General features: G+C 54.8%; 2 protein-coding genes across 5 annotated transcripts; both read left to right on the top strand.

The window, feature by feature from the left end:
• Positions 1-1,372: 1,372 nt before the first annotated feature.
• TMEM265 (transmembrane protein 265) lies at positions 1,373-2,215 on the top strand. The gene is made up of 2 exons (XM_077819183.1): positions 1,373-1,588; positions 2,057-2,215. Exons 1-2 carry the CDS (start codon positions 1,373-1,375, stop codon positions 2,213-2,215), a joined length of 375 nt encoding a protein of 124 aa, XP_077675309.1.
• Positions 2,216-7,107: 4,892 nt separating this feature from the next.
• PHKG2 (phosphorylase kinase catalytic subunit gamma 2) lies at positions 7,108-19,990 on the top strand. 4 transcript variants are annotated; one of them, XM_077820699.1, is made up of 10 exons: positions 7,108-7,139; positions 8,428-8,581; positions 9,190-9,365; positions 16,024-16,078; positions 16,535-16,600; positions 16,762-16,925; positions 17,315-17,405; positions 18,025-18,178; positions 18,391-18,516; positions 19,202-19,990. In XM_077820699.1, the coding sequence occupies exons 2-10, from the start codon at positions 8,487-8,489 to the stop codon at positions 19,544-19,546; spliced, it is 1,272 nt and encodes a 423-aa protein (XP_077676825.1). In that variant the 5' UTR covers positions 7,108-7,139; positions 8,428-8,486; the 3' UTR covers positions 19,547-19,990. The 4 variants fall into 4 exon arrangements, with proteins under 4 accessions (XP_077676825.1, XP_077676821.1, XP_077676824.1 ...); XM_077820695.1 differs by having other exon boundaries at positions 7,114-7,139; positions 8,431-8,581; XM_077820698.1 differs by lacking the exon at positions 7,108-7,139 and adding an exon at positions 7,641-7,936 and having other exon boundaries at positions 8,431-8,581.
• The last annotated feature ends 88 nt before the right edge of the window (positions 19,991-20,078 follow it).

Genomic DNA, 20,078 nt, shown 5'->3' with positions numbered 1-20,078 from the left:
AATGGAAGGAGGCAGCCATAGCTGATCAGACGGCTCCCCCTGCCCCAGAAACTAGCTCCTAGCCCACCGACCAGCCCTCCCCCCTCACACGCCCCAGAGGCAGGGGGATGTCAACGCTCAAGCCACTAGCCCAGCCTGACTATCCACGCAGGGACCTGGCAAGGTGGGTGGGGGCGTTTGACGAGGCAGCCGGCCAGCTTTGAGTCAGAGTCAATGAGCTCATGCTGAGAGGCTGGGCCCAGCCCTAAAGACGCACTGCCAAACCTGGACTGGGAACTCACAGGTGTGCAGACAAACAGGCAGACGGAGACGGGTGGAGCTGGGATCCCAGGCCAGAACCCTGCCACCAGGTGAGACAATTCCCCATAGGGGTGGGGGGCTCTTCTCTTCCACCCCACCCCTTCCTCGTCCGCACAGCCCCCTCCCCAAGAGTCCGTTTCCCCAGCAGAGATGGAGACAACTCCCAATCAGAGCCCATCCAGCCTGTCTCCCCGCAGTCTACTCCCTGCCCTTCCCTAGGGCAGACCAGACTCACAGCTGCCCTGGCACGAGGGGATCTTTACTCCCCTTAGCACCCTGCTCTCGGCTAGAGGCCCCCGCCCCCCACCCGGGGCTGTGGTGGATGATTTTCCAGCCAGGGCTGTTAGGTGTGGCCTGAGAGTCGCTGTCAGGACCCAGCGGGGTTTGGAGAGGACCGGAGGGAACGTTACCAATGTGATTGTGAAGCCCAGGGGCTGTTGTTTGCTCTGCGCTCGAAGCCACCTTTAAAGCGCCTTTGAAAAGAGCTGACAGAAAGAAGGAACGATTCTGAACCAGAGACTGGGGGGGACTGGCTGGCTCACGGGGGCGAGGGGGTGGGACATGGGGCCCTTCCCCTCTTGGGGGGCACTGGGGGATGGGGCATTGCTGGCTGAGGCAGCTGCTGTCCCTGGAAGCTCAGGAATGGGCTGTGCCCTGGCATTCGGTGCCACCCTCCCTTCCCCGGTGTCACCCCCCTCCCCTGGGCAGCCAGGTAATCCCCTGCAGGCAGTGACTCAGGGCAATGGAAACCAGGGAGGACGCAGGTAATCCCAAGCACAGACACAGCCCTAGAGGGGAAGCCCACAAAGGATGAGGGGACCCAGCTCAGAGGGGACCCAGCCTTAAGGGAGCTGGTGTGGGGAGGGGGGGGTGCTCCCTAGTAACTCTGGGCTCAACACCCTATCCCTGAGCTGGTTGAGCACCCCGATTCCCCTCCCCGAGGGGGAGCTTAGCCATGCCTGGGGCTACAGCAGCTGCAGCGGGGCAGGGCAGGGCTGTGGCATGTGGCTATCTGTGTTTCTGTCCTGTAGGTGCCCCTGCGGCCCCATGCTGGGGGAGCCCTCGGTGCCTCATGGGGGAGGAGATGGCCCTCGGTGTGGGGAACGGCTGCGCTGGGAAACCCACAGGGGATGAGGCAGAGACTGTGGTGATGATCCAGGAGGGGCCCTCGCGGCCTGAGCCGTCTGCCTGGACCCCACGTCCCCATGCCCTCCGCTGCCTGGCCATAGGCAGCATTGTCTGCTGCTGCTCCTGCCTGGGAGTGCTGGCCCTAATCTATGCTGTCAAGGTGAGGGGGGCTGGGATACAGCAGGGAGGATGGGGACATGTCTCAGTGCTGGACGGTTCTTGGGGCTGGGATATAATAGGGCGAGGGGGGGCTGGGGCCATGTCTTGGTGCTGGAGGTTCCCAAGAGCTGGGATAGGGTGGTGGGGGCATGGGGCCACATCTCGGTGCTGGGGGCTACCAGGGACTGGGATGTAGTGGGGGACATGGGGCCATGTCTCGGTGCCAGGGGTTACTGGGGACTGGGATGTAGCGGGGGGTCGGGGCCATGTCTTGGCATGGGGGGCTACCAGGAGCTGGGATATAGCGGGGGGTATGTGGCCATGTCTTGGTGCCAGGAGCTACCGGGGACTGGGATATAGAGGGGGTACGGGGTCGTGTCTTGGTGCTGGGGACTACCGGCGGCTGGGATATAGCAGAGAGGGAGGATGACAGGGCTGTGCTTCTGGTGACTCTCCCTTTTCTCCCCAGGCCAACGAGAAGCGGAAGACAAACTCTCCCGACGCAGATCTCTGGGCCCGGAAGTCCTTCCGGTTCTCCCTTCTCAGCATCGGGGTCTGGGTGTCTCTGCTCATCCTGGTGCCGCTGCTCATGGGACTCATCTCCTACCTGATTGCCAGGGCTGAATGATCTCCTGCCACATCCCCATTGGCTCTGGGGGATCAGGGGAATTCCCAGATCTGATTTTCCTCTCCTGGGACTGCAGGATGGGAGTTGCCCTGCCTGCATCTCACCACAACTGGCCTGGAATCTCCCCAGCCCTGCCAGTTCTGGAGCAGCTCTGGCTTCTCTGTGGCTTGGGACTGAGACTTGAGAGAGACCGGGGGGGGGGGGGGGGTGTGAGACAGGATCATCCGTGACTGTCTATTCCCAGCAGAGATGGCAATAAGGGAACCTAAAAACATCAAGGAAAAATCCATGGCTGGTAGGGCTAAGGACCAGACCGATTCCGTTCCTAGACGGAGATGGTAAAGCTGTTAATAAGGATGTACAGAAGGCAGAAGTGTTCCATAAATATTAGGGCTTTGTATTTGGAGAGAAGCAGGATGATGAACTCGCATCCCGTGAGGATGGTGAACTACTTTCCGGCCCATCAGTGACCGAGGAGGATGTTAAACAACGTCTACTAAACATGTTCACATCACAGGCCCAGGTAAATCGTCCCCCAAAGTCCCAACAAAGTTGGCGGAGGAGATCGCAGCCTGCGAATGTTTATTTTTAATAGATGTTGGAATGAAATGCCAGAAGACTAAGAAACAGATTGATAGAGCCAGAAGAGTTCCCAGAAGTCACCTACTACAGGACAGGCCTAACAAAGAAAATAACAGAACGCCACTAGCCGTCACCTTCAGCCCCCAACTAAAACCCCTCCAACGCATTATCAAGGATCTACAACCTATCCTGAAGGATGACCCAACACTCTCACAAGTCTTGGGAGACAGGCCAGGCCTTGCCTACAGACAGCCCCCGAACCTGAAGCAAATACTCACCAGCAACCACACACCACACAACAAAAACAGTAACCCAGGAACCTATCCTTGCAACAAAGCCCGTTGCCAACTGTGCCCACATATCTATTCAGGGGGCACCATCATAGGGCCTAATCACATCAGCCACACTATCAGAGGCTCGTTCACCTGCACATCTACCAATGTGATATATGCCATCATGTGCAAGCAATGCCCCTCTACCATGTGCATTGGTCAAACTGGACAGTCTTTACGTAAAAGAATAAATGGACACAAATCAGATGTCAAGATTTATAACATTCATAAACCAGTCGGAGGGCACTTCAGTCTCTCTGGTCACACGATTACAGACATGAAAGTTGCGATATTACAACAGAAAGGCTTCAGGACCGGGCTCCGGCGGGAAACTGCTGGATTGGAGTTCATTTGCGGATTGGATACAGTTGATTTAGGCTTGAATAGAGACTGGGATTGGCTAAATCATTATGCAAGGTAACCTATTTCCCCTTGTTTTTTCCTCCCCCCCCCACCCCCCCTCAGACGTTCTTGTTAAACCCTGGATTTGTGCTGGGAATGGCCCACCTTGATTATCATACACATTGTAAGGAGAGTGATCACTTTAGATAAGCTATTACCAGCAGGAGAGTGGGGTGGGGGGAGAGAAAACCTTTTGAAGTGATAAACACCCATTTTTTCTTGGTCTGTGTGTATAAAACATCCTCACTGCATTTTCCACTTTATGCATCTGATGAAGTGAGCTGTAGCTCATGAAAGCTTATGCTCAAATAAATTGGTTAGTCTCTAAGGTGCCACAAGTACTCCTTTTCTTTTTGGAAGAATGCTAATACTGTGCCAGGCAAGCAGGGTGACCAGGGGAATTATAGGCTGGTTAGCGTGACATCAATTCTGGGCGACACAAGGGAAAAGCTGATAAGGGCTTCCATCAACAAAGACTGAAAAGATGTAATTAAAGTCAGACAGCATTGTTTTATGGAAAAGACATTTTTGTCAGACAAAGCTGATTTAATTCTTTAACGAGGTTACAAATTCGGTTGATAAAGGCAGTTGTGTAGCTGTAATATACTTAGGGTTTTTGTAAAGCAGTTGACTTAGACTCATATGACATTCTGATTAAAAATATAGCACAATGCCACATCAACAGAGCACAAGTTAAATGGATTAAGAACGGGCTGACTGGCAGAGCTCAAGAAGCAGCTGTCAATGGGGGAGTTTCTAGTGGAGTTCTGCAGGGATCGGTACAAGGCCAGACGCTATTTGACATTTTCATTAATGATCTGAAAGTAAATAGGTGCTGATAAATTTGCAGAGTGTCCAGCCTCTGTTCTGCTGGACACACAGAATTCACAGACCTGCTGTTCCCAAAGGAACACCACACCTCAGCTTACCACAGGATCACAGCTCTGCTTAACACACAACACTTCCCTTTGTTTATGGTGAAAAGAAGTACAGTGAAAGCAAACAACCACGATTCATATAATAGCAATTAGGTAAAAGTATTGGAAACAATGGGTTACGTTTAAAACAAAATCATCATGTGCCTTCTAGAGTCTAGATTTAAATAACAAGACACTTTCATGGTTTTATGAAGTTTAGGTCACCCAAAGTCTTTCTCTCAGTGAGCAACAAGCAGATCGGCTGTGATCCTCCGTTCATAAGACAAGCAGGCAGGCTGCTTGTCCCTTGGGTGAAGGATACCGTATCTCTCTCTGCATGCTCCTCCTGATATACCAGACGAATGCTTTGATCTTAGTCATAAACAGGACAACCCTTCCTACTGTGTGGTTCTTCCTGTAGATTCTGTGATCTCTTGTTGACTTCGCAGTCTTGATTAGCTGGTGGCTCCGGATGCAAATAGATTTACATTGTAAGACACACAATACGCAATGGTCAGCCCGGGAGAGATAAGCACCTCCACCCTCAGTTGACCTGTCTTAACTTACACACCTTAAAACCATAATGTTCAGTACAGAAACATAACTTCTTAAATATTATTATCATTTTGGAAAGATTAAACTGATTAGTGGCCTACTGGGTCAGTGGAGACCTCACATGCCCCTCCACTGGTGAATTATTATGCATATACCAGCCCCAGGAGACGCCTGTAAACCTCTGTGCATCACTTATGTCATCCATCAGTTAGCATTAAGGGATCTCTGGGTCAGAGTAAGCTGGGCCCATTCAAACAAAAGGTGCCCTAATGTAATGCCGACAGACCTGGTCATCGGGATTGAACGTGGAAGCTCTGGAGCTTAGTGCCTGATACTCTACCGCATGAGCTAAAAGTCACCTGGCTGTTAGCTAAGGCTCTAGAGCAGACTCGTTTTATCTCTCTCTAAGTGGTCTCAGTGCCACTAGATGGGACACACCACCACACCCAGGAGGTGTGTGGATTACATACTTCCCCGAGCTGGGGAAGTGCATCCCGAGCTTCAGAGACTTCCCAGGTGATATCCTAGATGAGCCCCGACTTGTAACACCAACAGATCCTGGTCATCGGCGGGCGGGATCAAATGGGGAGCTCTGGAGCTTAGTGCATGAGCCTCTACCTCATGAGCTAAAAGCCACCTGGCTGTTAAGCAGACTCATTTTATCTCTCTCTTTAAGTGGTCTCAGTGCCGCTAGATGGGACAGAACACCGCTCCTGGGAGGTATGTGGGTTACACAACCAAATGCAGAGCTGGGCTCGAGAAACGCAGGCCAGAGCACGCGAATGGGGGACTGTAGCCAGGGCAGCAGTGACGCCAAAAAGGATCTAGGGGTCAGGGCGGACAAACACGAGCTCCCAGGACGGCGCGGGGGCACAAGGGGCTGACGCGAGCCACGGATGGGTAAGGAGGGGAGGAGCGCAGAGGAGCAGGAAGGTGAATCGGGCGCACTGGGGAGAGGGATACGGGGTCCCGCCACCCCCCGTTCACATCCAGCCCAGAGGCCTTTCTGGAAGATGCTTTAGCCCAGGGGTAGGCAACCTATGGCCCGCGTGCCAAAGGTGGCACGCGAGCTGATGTTCAGTGGCACTCACACTGCCTGGGTCCTGGCCACCGGTCCGGGTGGGGTGGGAGGGGTGGGGGGGCTCCCCCTTTTAATTTAATTTTAAATGAAGTTTCTTAAACATTCTAAAGACCTTATTTACTTTACATACAACAATAGTTTAGTTATAGATTATGGACTTCTAGAAAGAGACCCTCTCAAAACGGTACCATGTACGACCGGCAGGCGAAACCCTAAATGAGGGGGACTCAATGAAGACTCGGCACTGAAAGGGGGCCGACCCCGGGTGCAGCCGACCCCGGTGGCTGGGCTCCGTGCAGGGGGGCCGGGGGGACACTGGCCGCCCCGGGCTCTACGGGGCCTCGGGGGCAGGATGGGTCCAGGGCAGCCCCCCTGGTGCAGTGCCCCCAGCCCAGCCGCCCGAGGGCCACAGGGGCCACCGGGGGAGGGTGTCACGTGACCGGGGGGCACCATGGGGTCAGCTGGGGGTCAGCATTTGCCATGTGACAGCCCAGGGCACCGGTCAGGTCACGTGACCAGGCTGCACCCCCTTTGGCGTGAGGGCCCCTAACCCTGCCTCTGGGGTCAGAGGTCACCTGGCTGCCCCTTGGCTGACCCAGGAAGCTGCTCCTCTAAGAGCTTCCCCCTGTTCCCCTCCGGCGGGCCCTCTCTTGGCTCCTGATTGGTTAGCTTTAAAGACCTACCCGCCCCTGTCCTCGGCTGACTGGCAGTTTGGTTTGTCAATCATAGGGCTGCTCCACATTCCCGTTCCTGGTCGGTCAATTGAGCCCTCACTCAGGTTCAAACCCCGCCTTGGACTCCTCATTGGTCCGGCTGTCCGCCATTCACCACACCCGGCCCCACCCCACAGCTCGACTGGACAATCAGGCGGTGGCTTAATTCTTAGTTCCGCCTCTTATTGGCTCCCCGACTCATGACCCCTGGCTCGCGACTCACTCTTCCTGCCTGCTGATTGGCCGTCTTGCCTCTCCTCCCGTGGGGGTGGGACAGTGCGGGCCAATCGGGGCAGACGTAGGGGGCGGGGCTGGGAGTCCGGCTCGAAACCGAGGTGCCGGGTGAGTGGGCGGGAGCGCGATGCTGGGGGGGGGAGGTCCCGTGGGGGGGGGTACGTGGGAGGGGAGGCCCGTGGACGCCCCGTGTGTCGGGGGGAGGCTCGGGGACGCCCCGTGTGTGTGGGGGGGTACGTGGGGGGGAGGCTGGGGGACGCCCCGTGGCGGGGGGGTACGTGGGGGGGAGGCTCGGGGACGCCCCGTGTGTGGGGGGGTACGTGGGGGGGAGGCTGGGGGACGCCCCGTGGCGGGGGGGTACGTGGGGGGGAGGCTCGGGAACGCCCCGGTGTGGGGGGGTACGTGGGGGGGAGGCTCGGGGACGCCCCGTGGCGGGGGGGTATGTGGGGGGGAGGCTCGGGGACGCCCCGTGTGTGGGGGGGTATGTGGGGGGGAGGCTGGGGGATGCCCCGTGGTGGGGGGGTACGTGGGGGGGGGCTCGGGGACGCCCCGTGTGGGGGAGGCCCCGTGGGGGGTTGCGTAGGGGGGGAGGCTGGGGGATGCCCCGTTGGGTCCCCTGGGTGGGGATCAGGGCACCCTGTGGCGGGGCGCTGACGCGGACCCAGTCAGTGGTTGCGGTGGGTGGGATCCCCAGCTCGGCTGGCTGCAGCCCGCACATTCCCCGCTCGTTCGCTCAGCATCACCCCTGCAGCCACCCAGCCTGCCCTCGCTGCCCAGGCCAGCCTGGCCTGGCTTAGCTCCCTCACCCTTCTCCTCCTGTTCCATCCCACCCGGAGCTCCCCCTGCCCTCCAGCTCCTGTCTAGACCCTTCCAAGATGGCTCCCCTCAAAGTGGCTCTTGCTGAGGTCTGATCACCCCAAGCCTGGGGGCTGGGAATGGGGTACAGTGAAAAGGGGGCTGGCTGACTTGGGGAGGGAGTGTTGGGAGGGGGTCAGATGGCTGGGGCGGGGAGGCACGTGAGTGGGGAGGGGGTGCTCCGTGGGAGGAGGCTGGGATGGAGGGGCACGTGGGTGGGGAGGGGGCACTCTGTGGGAGGGTGTCTGGGTGGGGTCACATGAGTGGGGCTGGCTGGGGGGGATGCAAGGAGGTGGGTGATCTGGCTGGTTATCTGGAGGGGAAAGGGAAAGGGGGTATGCTAGCTGGAAAAGGGATTGCTGGGGAAGAGAAGTGTGGAACTGGGGGAAGTGAAGTGGGCTGGACGGGAGAGGGAATGGGGCCAGTTGGCTGCGCTGGGGGTCTCCCATGCTGCAGGGGAAGGTGGGGTGTGTGTGTGAAGGGTCTATGGGACAGATCACTGCTCCCTCCCCACTTGCTGTCTGACTCTTCTTTCACCCAGCAGGTGCGGGGGTCCTGGAGCTCGGGTCCTGGAGCTCAGCTCCTGGGGAGCCGGCCAGCATGACCCGAGATGTAGGGCTAGACGATGAGCTGCCCGACTGGGCCGGCGCTAAGGAGTTCTACCAGAAGTATGACCCCAAGGACGTCATCGGCAGGTGGGGCAGGGGGAAGGGTCTCACTCCTTACTTGGGGGGGGGGGGGGGTTGGGGTGAGGGGGAGCTCTGTGCACACAGAGATGGGCGGCTACATCTGTCCATGGCAGGGCTGTGAGCAGCGTGGGGTGGGGGGGTTGTGGGTGTCAGTCTGTCTATCTCACCAGGGTGCCTGTCTGTCCGTAGCAGGTGGGTGAGCAGGTGATGTTGATAAACTGGAGAGGTTAGAGAAGAGCCATGACAATGATCAAAGGGTTGGAAATCCTGCCTAATAGCGATAGACTTACGGAGCTCAATTTATTTAGCTTAAGAAAGAGAAGGTTGAGGGGTAACTTGATCACAGTCTCTAAGTATTTATGCGGGGGACAAAATTCGATGATGGACTCTTCAGTCTAGCAGAGAAAGGTCTAACACGATCCAACGGCTGGAGGTTGAAACTGTGCGTCTTATTTGTAGTCTGAATTTGTAAACATCTCACAGTGAAAGTAACTAGCTATTGGAACTAGATGATCACAGTGGTTCCATCAGGACTTGAAACGTATAAATCAACAGGGTGTGGAGGGCTGTGGGTGTCTGTCTCACAGTGGTGTCTGTTGGTCTGTCCATGGCAGGGGCGTGAGCAGCGTGGTGCGGCGCTGCGTGCACAAGCAGACGGGGCAGGAGTTTGCGGTGAAGATCATTGAGGTGACCCCGGAGCGCATGACCCCGCAGCAGCTGGAGGAGGTGCGGACCTCCACGGGCAAGGAGATTGCCATCCTGCGTCAGGTGGCTGGGCACCCCTACATCAGTGAGTGACACCCTCCATCCCCCTGGGACACCCTATGTCAGTAAGTGGGTATGTTTACACTGCAAAAAACAGGCGTGGCCTTGAGTTCATGGATTCCAAATCTAGAAGGGACCACTGGGATGATCTAGTCTGATCTCGTGTATAACACAGGCCAGAGGGCTTCCCTGGGCTATTCCTTACGGAGCAGAGTGGGTGTTTTTAAAAACATTCAGTCCTGATTTTAAAATTGCCAGTGACGGAGAATCCCCCGGGAACCTTGGTCATTTGTTTGAATGGTTAATTATGCCCCCTGTTCAATACGTCCGCTTTATTTCTGAGCTGAATTTGTCCAGCTTCAGTTTCTAGCCGTTGGATCGTATTAGGCCTTTCTCTGCCAGATTGCACTGGGAGTTCATGATCAGCTGATCATACATCACGACCCCCAAATCTTTTTCAGAGTCACTTGCTTCTCAGGACAGAGTCACCCGTCCTGTAGTGTGGCCAACATTCTTTGTTCCCAGATGTACATTTGACTGTAGTGAAACAGACATCGCTGCTTGCACCCAGGGAGCTGTGAAGTAGAGATGAAGATTTAACAGCTCAGGTTGAAGCTTAGAGGACTGGAATTGATTTTTTTTTTCCCCCTGCTAACCCAACTCACTGCTAGTTTAACCCCAGTGAAGAACACGCCTTTTTGCTGTGCCTCTATACCGGGTAACACCCTCCAAATTTCCCGGGCACCCCTATGACAGGAAGTCCCACCCCTGGTACCATCCCCTGTGACATACCAGGATGCAGTCCAGACTAATGAACAGCTGTGTCACTCCTGCCTGCAACCTTGCTGAAGTGCCTTCCACCTGGGCTGCTCACAAACAGCATGCAAGTCACACCCTGTGTGTAGCTGAAGCCTGCCAGCCACACCTGGGTTACAATCTGGCTCTCACCAGCCTGGGTTATACAGCAGGGTGACCCCCAATACACCCCCAGTCTTAAGATTCCCCCCCAGAAATGTATGTCCTGTTGTGCCCAACCCTCTCCTGGACAGTACAAGTTACATTTAGTGCATTATTTCTTTAATAGGAATAATGCACACAACTTACCACCCCAGTGGCGTTTCCCAGACACTTCATTTTAAACATACTTGATTAGATAAAATCCCTTTGTACTTATTAAATTTATGACTATTTTTATTGTTGTTTTAAGTGAGTACAAGTAATGAGGCATAAATGTCAGAAATGGGTACAAGAAAAATAAAGATAAAATGCAACCGATGCCTAACTTAACCTTGCTTTGAATTTAACCGTTTGTTTTCTGACCGCGTGCGCTCAGCAGTTTGTGGATTTGTTTTTGTGGATACAAACTAACACGGCTACCCCCCTGATACTCAGCGGTTTGACCAAACCTCTTAACTTAGGACCCCTTCTGCATTCCAACAGCTGCTTCCTTTGTCTCTTTAGATGTAGAGAATCGATGGACAGAGAGAGAGGGGTGTCTTGGGATGTTTTTCCCTCTCTTTTGTAGTTTCAGTTCTTCTTTTGAAAAACATTTAAAACTTGGTTCCAAGAGATAAAAAGTCTGTGTGGAAGGATGCTCCCTGCTGCTTTTTTCTCACCTGTTTGAGCTTCCTTTGTTTCCCTTCCTGCTTGATGACTCTTTTTACTGCTTAAATGCAAATTAAACAGAGCACCCATTCCTTTGTTTGTGATAGACCTGTTTGCCAACCTCGGTTTGAAACATATGTTCTTAACACCATACAGAGGAATGTTATAACTTCACATACAATATTTCTACACATATTTTATCAGGATGACAATGATTAGCAAATTATGAGTTTTCAAATGATCCCTTGCAGGGTGTGCTTTTTACAAAGATTATAACAATAGTGCGTAGGGTGTGAATTCAGAAGTACATTCTGTCACACCTCCCCCTTTACAGAGCTGCAGTAAGATTAGTCACTGGCTGACCTGGAGGCAGCAGGTCAGGGCCCTCTTTCCTGGATAGGGCATCTTCCACCATGTTTTCCCTTCCCTTTATATGAACAATTTCCATATCAAATTCTTGGAGTATAAGACTCCAGCATAGAAGCTTGGAAATTGAGCCTTCAGGTTTTTTTAAACAAGATTAATGGCGAATGATCCATCAATACCCTGAATTTTCTGTTAATAAGATAGGCCCTTAATTGCTTGACTGCCTACACTGTAGCATAATGTTCTTTTTCTATGACAGGATAATTTTGTACGGTGGGTGTCAATTGTTTAAGAAGGTGATGGGGTATTTGTTGTTGTTCCCCCATCTGCATCAGCACAGAGCCTAGACCATGGATCTCGAACTCAAATAACCACGAGGGCCACATGAGGACTAGTACATTGGCCCGAGGGCAGCATCACTGAAACCCTTCCATAGAAAAGCCCCACACCTTGCCCCCGGCCCCTTCCCCACTCCACCCCTTCCATGAGGCCCTGCCCCTTCCCCACGCCCATTCCAGCTCCGCCCCCTCCCTGCCCCTATTCCAACCCCTTCCCCAAATCCTCTCCCTGGCCCCTCTTCTCCACCTCTTCCCCTGAGCATGCCGCGTCCCCGCTCCTCCCTCCTGGAAAGTCCTAAGCAGCGAGAAGCGCTGGGAGGTAGGCGGAGATGTGGCGCGCTTGGGCGGGAAGGCGGGGGGTGAGGGGAGCCTGGCAGCCGGTGGAGTCTGCACCTATGGCGGGCCACAGGAAATAACTCCATGGGCCGCGTGTTTGAAACCCCTGGCCTAGACCAATGTCTGATGCACCTGTACACAGTTCAAACATTTTGTCAAAATCTGGACTAGCTTTTTTGGACAAGATTTTCTTCACCTTATCAAATCCCTCTTGATGTGCCTTTGTCCATATGACTTTGTTAGGTTTATTTATTTATTTTTGTGACATAGGTCTGTGATTGCAGATACAATGTTGCAGAACCCCAAGTAACCCCAACAAACCTCAAGTAATAGTTTACCAAACCTATGAAAGAGTGGACCTGTTTTTTGGTTTGAGGTACAGGCCAGTTTCCAATGGCTTCAACTTTTTAAGCGCTCATGGGATCTGTGACCCTCCCCCTACCCAGTGTTCCAAATAAGGAGCTGTGGCTGCTCCAATTTTACACTTAGAGGCTTTTATGGTTAGGCCTAGCTCTTTGGGCTTTGACAGCACAACTTCCGAGTGTGTTTTGTGATCTGCCCAAGTATTGCTAAACACTGCGATGTCCTTAAATGGTTTGCAGAGCTCTGCAAGGGTCTATGTTCACACTGGGTTGACCAGCCTCTGAAAGTTGGTTCCAGCATTAATTAACCCAAATGGTAACATTATGACCCCAGAGTCCCATATCAGTGATGAAAGCCGATTTTTTTTTTTTTTCTGAGCACCCTTATCTAAAGGAATCTGCCAGTAACCTTGAGTTAAATCAAGAGTGGAGATATTTAGCTTTCCTTAAAATGTGCATTATATCATCAATTCTAGGGATGAAATACACATCTGGCGCTGCAAAGCATTGAGTTTTCTATAATCAACACAAAACCATAAAGTGTTGTATTTCTTAGAGACCAAGACCACAGGTGACACCTAAGAGCTGTCAGGTTTCCAAGTAGCTGCCGTGTTAGTCTGTATCCGCAAAAAGAAAAGGAGGACTTGTGGCACCTTAGAGACTAACAAATTCATTTGAGCGTAAGCTTTCGTAAGCTACAGCTCACTTCATCGGATGCTGTCAGACTCTTTAATTACTCCCAGGTCCAAGGTGTTTTGTATTGCTGTTTGAATTTGTTCCTGCATCTTGCAAGTGGCCCTGGAGGATCTGCTGGGGGGCGACTGTGGCCCTTCTGTAATGATCTTCTGAGTTAGCAAGTGGATCTTCCCTGGCTAGTGAGAAAACACTTCTTTGTGTTATTGCAACACAGACAACACCTCTGCCCTTTCAACTGGTGTTAATGCACTGCAGATAGTGATGCTTTCCAGGGCTGAGTCAGTTTGGCATTCAGCCATTCAATCAATGAGGTGGTGTGCCTCAGTTTCCCCCTCTACACAGTGGATCATGTTCACCATGGCTTCCCTGCTGTGATAGGCTCTAAGTCTGTTCACATGGACTAGTTATGGGACAACATTACCATAAGGCTCTCTAACGTGATATATATCTTCATTTACCAGCCATCATGTCTTCTAACTCCTTTTTTAACCTGTGTACATATTCAGTTACTGGCTCTTTCTCTGTCTCGGTGTTAGTCAGAGCTACAGCCTCAGGATACCTAGTGGCAAATTCACCACCACCAAAATAGATTTCTTCCCCCTTTTGGTAGGACATGGGCATGGGACCCACAATGTCCATTGCTACCCTCAGGAATGCCTCTCGTATCAGAGGCAAGGGGTGTAGAGGAACTGTCTGGGGTCCTGCAGGTCTTCTGCAATAATTCCTTTCATCATTCTGTTTTCCTGGCCAGCAGACATTTTCTTTTAACCCGTCTCAGGTTCTGTGTGGCCCTAGGTGATTAGCAAAAGGTCAGTCATGTGCTAACAACATTAATTCCCCACAGTGCTGGTGGGCACAACCAACTGCTTAGAGGGACGCCCAGGGCTTTTGTTTTTTTGTCAATGGAGCATCTTTATGCAATCTCCCATCTTCTTTAAAAACCTCTCCCCATCTTCCCTGCTTGGGGCCTCATCTAGGACACACTCTTTTGTGCTCTCTAGAGTGGGGTATACCCTTTGTTCAGTTGCAAAACAAACAAAAAAAATCTGATATCTGGGACAGTGTCTTCAGTCACAGGGCTCATCCTCTCTCTGCCCCGCCCCTAGCCCGAGGCCATGCTGTTTTTCTCTGCCGTGCAGGACACAGCCTCAACCCCTTCCCACATGTGGAAATGCAGTTTCCGTCTGCTGCAGAGGAGCTAGATAGACCCCCCCAAGCAATCTCTGGGATTTTACCACTCTCCTCTGGGATCCCAGCATATGATTACCTTTTGCTACAAGTTACCACATTAATAGCCTTATGCAAAATATCATTCCCAGCAAGCATTTCCATGGGGTTACTATCCCGCACCCGTACCGGCAAGACACCTTCCAAACCTTCCCAGTCCACATGCACCTTGGCTAAAGCTACAGGAATGTTATATCCCCCCACAGCCAGACGCTCCACCTTCTGGTCAGGTAACAGGTCAGTCTTTTGGTCCATGCTTCCCTTGACCAGAGAGATCTGGGCTCCGGTGTCTCTCCACATCATGCACTCCTTGGTATTTACTCTGGAAGCCTTAATAAATTCCATAGCTACCCCCTCGGGGTCAGTCCTCACAAAACTCATCATTAGACCCTGGGGGTAGCTCTGGAGCGCCTGTATTAAGGACAGCTGTGTTAATGTGGGTTGGCTGGGGCCTGGTTTCTTTTAGCTCAGGCCACTGATTTTTCAGGTGGTCAGTGGAGTTACAATGGAAACACTGACTGGGACCCTCCTCTGTCACAGGAGGTTTGTGATGAGGATTTTCAGAAGGGGAATGATTCTGCAGGGGTGAGTCCTTAGGCCTCCTTCCCAGGGGTAAAATGGGATCCCCTTTACGCTGGGTTTGGGTCCCTCCTTTCTGTGGCTTGCACTCATTGCACCTCTGGGCTTGCACAAAGGAGTCAGCCAGAGTGGCCATCTCTTGCACAGATTTTAAAGATTTATCTCACAGACTGTTCCTAATGTCGTCAGTGCACGTATGCAGGAAATGTTCTGGAGCAAAGATATCGAATCATTAGTTGTAATCCTCAGCCCTCTTCCCCTTTATCCATTTCCTTGTTGTCGCACGTCTTATTCGCTTCAGGAGTAACTTGAAACCTTGTAAAACAGCTTTTTGAAATGTACGATACTGTATAACAACGCTTCCTGAATCAGCATTTCATTAAATACATTCAAAGCTTTACCAGACAGTTTTGCAGTCAGTGGGGGGTCTTTCTTGTCCTCAAGAATATTGTGAATCTCACAGAGCCTTTCAAATGTGGTCAGATATTCTTTAGTGCAGGCTGATTCCCTGTACACAGGATACAACTTGTCTGAGCTAAGGGTTCTTTGAGTGGAGGGAGAGATTGGTGATGCTGGGATCTGTCCAGGTTATACATCCGCTGCTCCTCTTCTTGGATCTCTTTCTCTCTCAGCTCCGCAGCTCATGCATGAGCTGCTGCGTCTCACTCTTCTCTTTGCTTCTCACCTTCTAGGGCTTGCCAATAGGCAGCTCCCTGATCTGCTCACCGTTTCTGGTGCTCATGTTCTCTGTCGCTTTCTTCTGCCTCCAGCCTGGCCAGCTCTGGCTTTGCAGTTGCTTCGCTGTTGCTCATTGTGATGCTTTACTGTTTCTGCGTCCCTTACCTGAGACAAGCAGACAGCAAACAAACCAAGGGTGACCTCTCCCTGTCCGCTTCCAGCCACTGCATGCGAGACTTACTTAGAATTTGGTATTAGCGGAGCTTTGAAGCCTAGACGGCTGGTGTCAGTTTCCCCCGGCTAACCCAAGTCACTGCGTCTTCACTGGTAGTTTAACCCCAGTTATGAACATCCCTTGTTTGCAGTGCCTATGTACCCAGTGACCCACCCCCCCCAGCAATCTTCTGGGCACCCCTCTGGCAGGAAGACCCACCCCCGACACAAGGAGTGCTCCGCTGTAACCCCCCCATCCTCTCATTCCTCTCTCTCCCCACAGTTTCACTGATTGATTCCTACGAGTCGTCCACGTTCATGTTCCTGGTGTTTGATCTGTGAGTATGAGATTCCTGCGCTCCCATGCCCCTTCCCCAGAGGGGCCTGCCCAGCCCCCACTTCTCCCACCAGGACCCTACCACGAGTGATCCCCCCCCACTCCCCCACCCCTGCAGGGGCCTGCCACGCCGCAGGGGCCTCCGGCACACTCGCGTGTGCCCCCACTCCCTGTAGGGGCCCCCCATGCCCTGGGGCTCTCACACCAGGAATGGAACCAGCCTACCTCCTGCAGACCCCAGAGTTGCTGTGGTGTGGGGTGCCTGTGCCCATGGATCAGGAAAGGTGGTGTCCCCACATCCTGTACTGCCTGCCTGGGCTCCCTCCCACTCCATCCGCTCCCTGGGCCAATTTCCACCCACCCCACCAGGGCTGATCACCCCCAATCTGCCCTGTCACCCCACCGCGGCCGCCCGCCCCCCTCCCCAAGCTGGCTGACAACCCCCTTCTCTCCCCAGGATGCGGCGTGGGGAGCTCTTTGACTACCTGACGGAGAAAGTGACCCTGAGTGAGAAGGAGACCAGGTACCGTACAATGCCCGCTGCTGGGGGAAGCTGGGGCTGCAGTAGCCGGGAGCTCCCCCGCAGCCGCGCTCCTGCCCTGCTCCCCCCAGCACCCTCTGTTTGGCGAGGCAGTGGCTGCAGGAGTGATCTGGCTCTTCACTCCCCCCCCCCCCCCCCCCCAGGTGCATCATGCGAGCGCTGCTGGAGGCAGTGAGCTACCTGCATGCCAGCCACATCATCCACCGTGACTTGAAGCCCGAGAACATCCTCATGGACGATCAGCTCAATATAAAGCTCTCTGACTTCGGCTTCTCCTGCCGGCTGGAGCCGGGGCAGAAACTGCGGGGTCAGAGCAGGCTGGGTGGGAGGGGACTGGCTGGCTGGGCCTGGGGGGAGGACAGGAGGGAGGCCAAGCTGATCTATTGTCAGTGGGAGGGCTGAGCTAGCTGGGTCAATCCAGGGGACTGTGGGGAGGGGAGAGGCCAAGGGGCTGACTGATGGGTGGGGAGGAGTTGGAGGGGAGCACACACCCCAGTCTGGGGGGCTGAGCGATTCAGGGTTGGGGGAAGGGAGAACATGGCTGGGTGGAAGGGGGGAGCTGCTGGGGACTGCTTCGGGGAGGGGGGTGCAGGGGCGGGCTGATCCATGGGGCTGATCTGGGAGGGAATTGAAGGGCACTGTTGGTCCCTGCTCACCCATGCCTGGGGTGTCTCTCTTGCCCCTCCCCCATACCAGAGCTGTGCGGGACCCCCGGGTACTTAGCCCCAGAGATCCTCAAGTGCTCCATGGATGAGATGCACCCGGGCTACGGCCAGGAAGTGGACCTGTGAGTCCCTGTTCCAGCAACCACCGTTGGGCTGTGGGGAGAAGGGCTCATTCTGGGGGGAGTGGGTGGGCTTGCCCTGTCTACCTCAGTTCCTGTTATGGCTCTTAGACACCCCCATGTGCCCCCTGCTGGCCACCCACCCACCCGCTGTGCGGGATTCTGACCAGGTCCCCAGCTAGTGGTGTCCATGCCCGCCCTCCCCCCAGTACCAGCGCTCTGATGGATCCAGTAGGAATGACTTGACCCCTCCCGCCCCATTGTGTCTGTCCCAGCCCCGTACACATGGTCGCACCTGGCAAGTGATGGGTCTGACTTGAGAGCGTGTGGGGGATGTGGCCCTGTCTGCCATCTGGTGTGGGGAGGGGCCCAGCTCCCCACACAGTGGCCATTGGCCCCTCTTGCTGCTGATCCCCCACTCCTGGCTCCACCCTCTGGCCCCTCCCTGCAGATTCACCGTGGCTGAGTTGTGTCCATGATTCCAGGCCAATGATCCGTCTGTCCATCCCTCCACCCATTGGTCTGTGTCTGTCCATCTGTCCCCCTCCCAGTGGCTCTGCCTACCCTAGGTCTTACTCATGGAACCGTAGCGTGACCTCACCCCCACCTCTCCTCCCCCCAGGTGGGCATGTGGGGTGATCTTCTTCTCCCTGCTGGCCGGCTCACCCCCATTCTGGCACCGCAAGCAGATGCTGATGCTGCGCATGATCATGGAGGGGCACTACCAGTTCAGCTCCCCTGAGTGGGATGACCGCTCCGACACCGTCAAGGACCTGGTGAGAGCAGGAGGCCCCCCTGCCATCCCAATTGGATCAGCCTCCTGCAATCGCAACCCCCCAACTCCATCCCCAAATCAATCAGCTTCCCCCCACCCCCCCTGAATAAAACAGTCGTGTCCCCCCCCCAATGCCCTTGTGCTGAGTGGATTGTCCCCTGGCACCCCGTGGTCTAGTGGCTTAGGCCCCTCTGACTCCTCCTGCCCCTGCAGATCTCGCGGCTGCTGTGTGTGGAGCCGGCGGAGCGGCTGACGGCGGAGCAGGCCCTGCAGCATCCCTTCTTCGAGCGCTGCGTGGGGCGCCCGGTCCGGCTGTTCAGCCCCTACCGCCGGTTCAGGGTGAGTCACCTCCTTCTCCCCCTCCCCACTAGCTGGGGTCTTCCAGGGCTTTCCCCATCACTGTAATGGGCCTTCCAGCAAGAACCCCCTCCCTTGGGTCAGTGGGCTCTTGAGTCCCCAATAACTCCCCCCGGCCTGCACTGAGCTAATGGGCTCTCCCAGGTTCCCCTCTCCCCCTCCCACCTGAATTGAGCTCTCCTGGGTTCTCCCTCTCCCCCCCACTGCACGGAGCTCATGGACTTTGCTGGGTTCTTCAGGGTACATGCCCCCCTCCTCCATGTGCTGCCTTAAGGGGCTCTTGTGACTCCCCCTATCCCTCTTCCTTTTCCATTCTCCCCTTTGCTGGAATAGCCATTCCGCAGCACTGGAGTAATGGCATCTCCTATGTGCTTTCCCCCCCCGCCTCCCCAATGGTGGGGATAATGGTCTCTCCTTTGCCACCTGGCTTCTCCTCCTCCTTACAGTGGGATAATGGTCTCTGCCATCCCATTCCTCCCCTCTGCAGTTGGAAAGTGGTCTCCCCTGTGGCCTCCCCCTCTGCCCTGTGCTAATGGTTTCCCCTGCTGCCTCATTCCCCCCACATCAGGAACAGGGATACTGGGCTCTCCTGTGTTCCCACCCACTGGGATAATGGTCTCTCCCACGCACCCCCACCCTCCTGCTGATGGCCTGTCCTGCGTGGTAGGTGCTGGCGTGGACAGTGCTGGCCTCCATCCGCATGTTCAACAGCTACCGGGTTCGGACGCGGCCGGTGACGCGGGAGCTGCTGCTGCGTGACCCCTACGCGCTGAAGGGCGTGCGCAAGCTCATCGACGCCTGCGCCTTCCGCATCTACGGCCACTGGGTCAAGAAGGGCGAGCAGCAGAACCGCGCCGCCCTCTTCGAGAACCTGCCCAAGGCCCTGCTGCTGGCCCTGCTGGGCGCGGAGGGCGAGGGGGTGGAGCTGGGCCATGGCGAGGGGGCGGAGCACCACTGCTCCTCTCCACTAGGAGGCAGGGACCAGGCTGGGCTGGGGGAGATCCTGGGGTGACCCCCCCTCCTAGCCTGGGACCGCGAGTGGGGGTAGGGATGGTTGCACTGAACTTTAGGCCAGGGAACCCTCCACTGGGAGGTTGCAGGGGGGGCCCTAATGCAGGTTTGTCAGGGATCTCTGGACAGGAAGGGGCAGTCCTGACTGGGTGAGGTTTAAGGACCCCATGTGTGTCTGGCAGGGAGGGGGCTGGTGTGCTGTGTGCATCCCCCTGCCCTTGACTTTTTTTTTTTTTTTTTTTAACTTGGTCAGTATTGCAGCCTGGGGGAGATGGGGCCAAATCCTCCCCTCCACCTAGATGGCAGAGTTGGGGAGATGGGGCCAAATGCTCCCCCGCTCCCGCCATGGCTTAGCCAGGCCCCGCTGATGTAGCTTGGCTAATTTTTACTTTTTCCTGTAGTCTGAATTCCTGTGAATTAGAATAAAAATCTGTTGTGACCCCTACAGCGCCTGGGGGTCCTTCCTTCGTCTGTACTCCCAGCAGGGGCCCCAGGTCTGGGAGTGCAGGGACTGGGAGCTATCTCCCCAGCAG

The sequence above is a fragment of the Eretmochelys imbricata genome, chromosome 6, assembly GCF_965152235.1.
Source record: "Eretmochelys imbricata isolate rEreImb1 chromosome 6, rEreImb1.hap1, whole genome shotgun sequence".
Taxonomy (NCBI): domain Eukaryota; kingdom Metazoa; phylum Chordata; order Testudines; family Cheloniidae; genus Eretmochelys; species Eretmochelys imbricata.
Note: the sequence above shows the minus strand (reverse complement) of the source record. Positions and strands in the feature narration are given on the sequence as shown.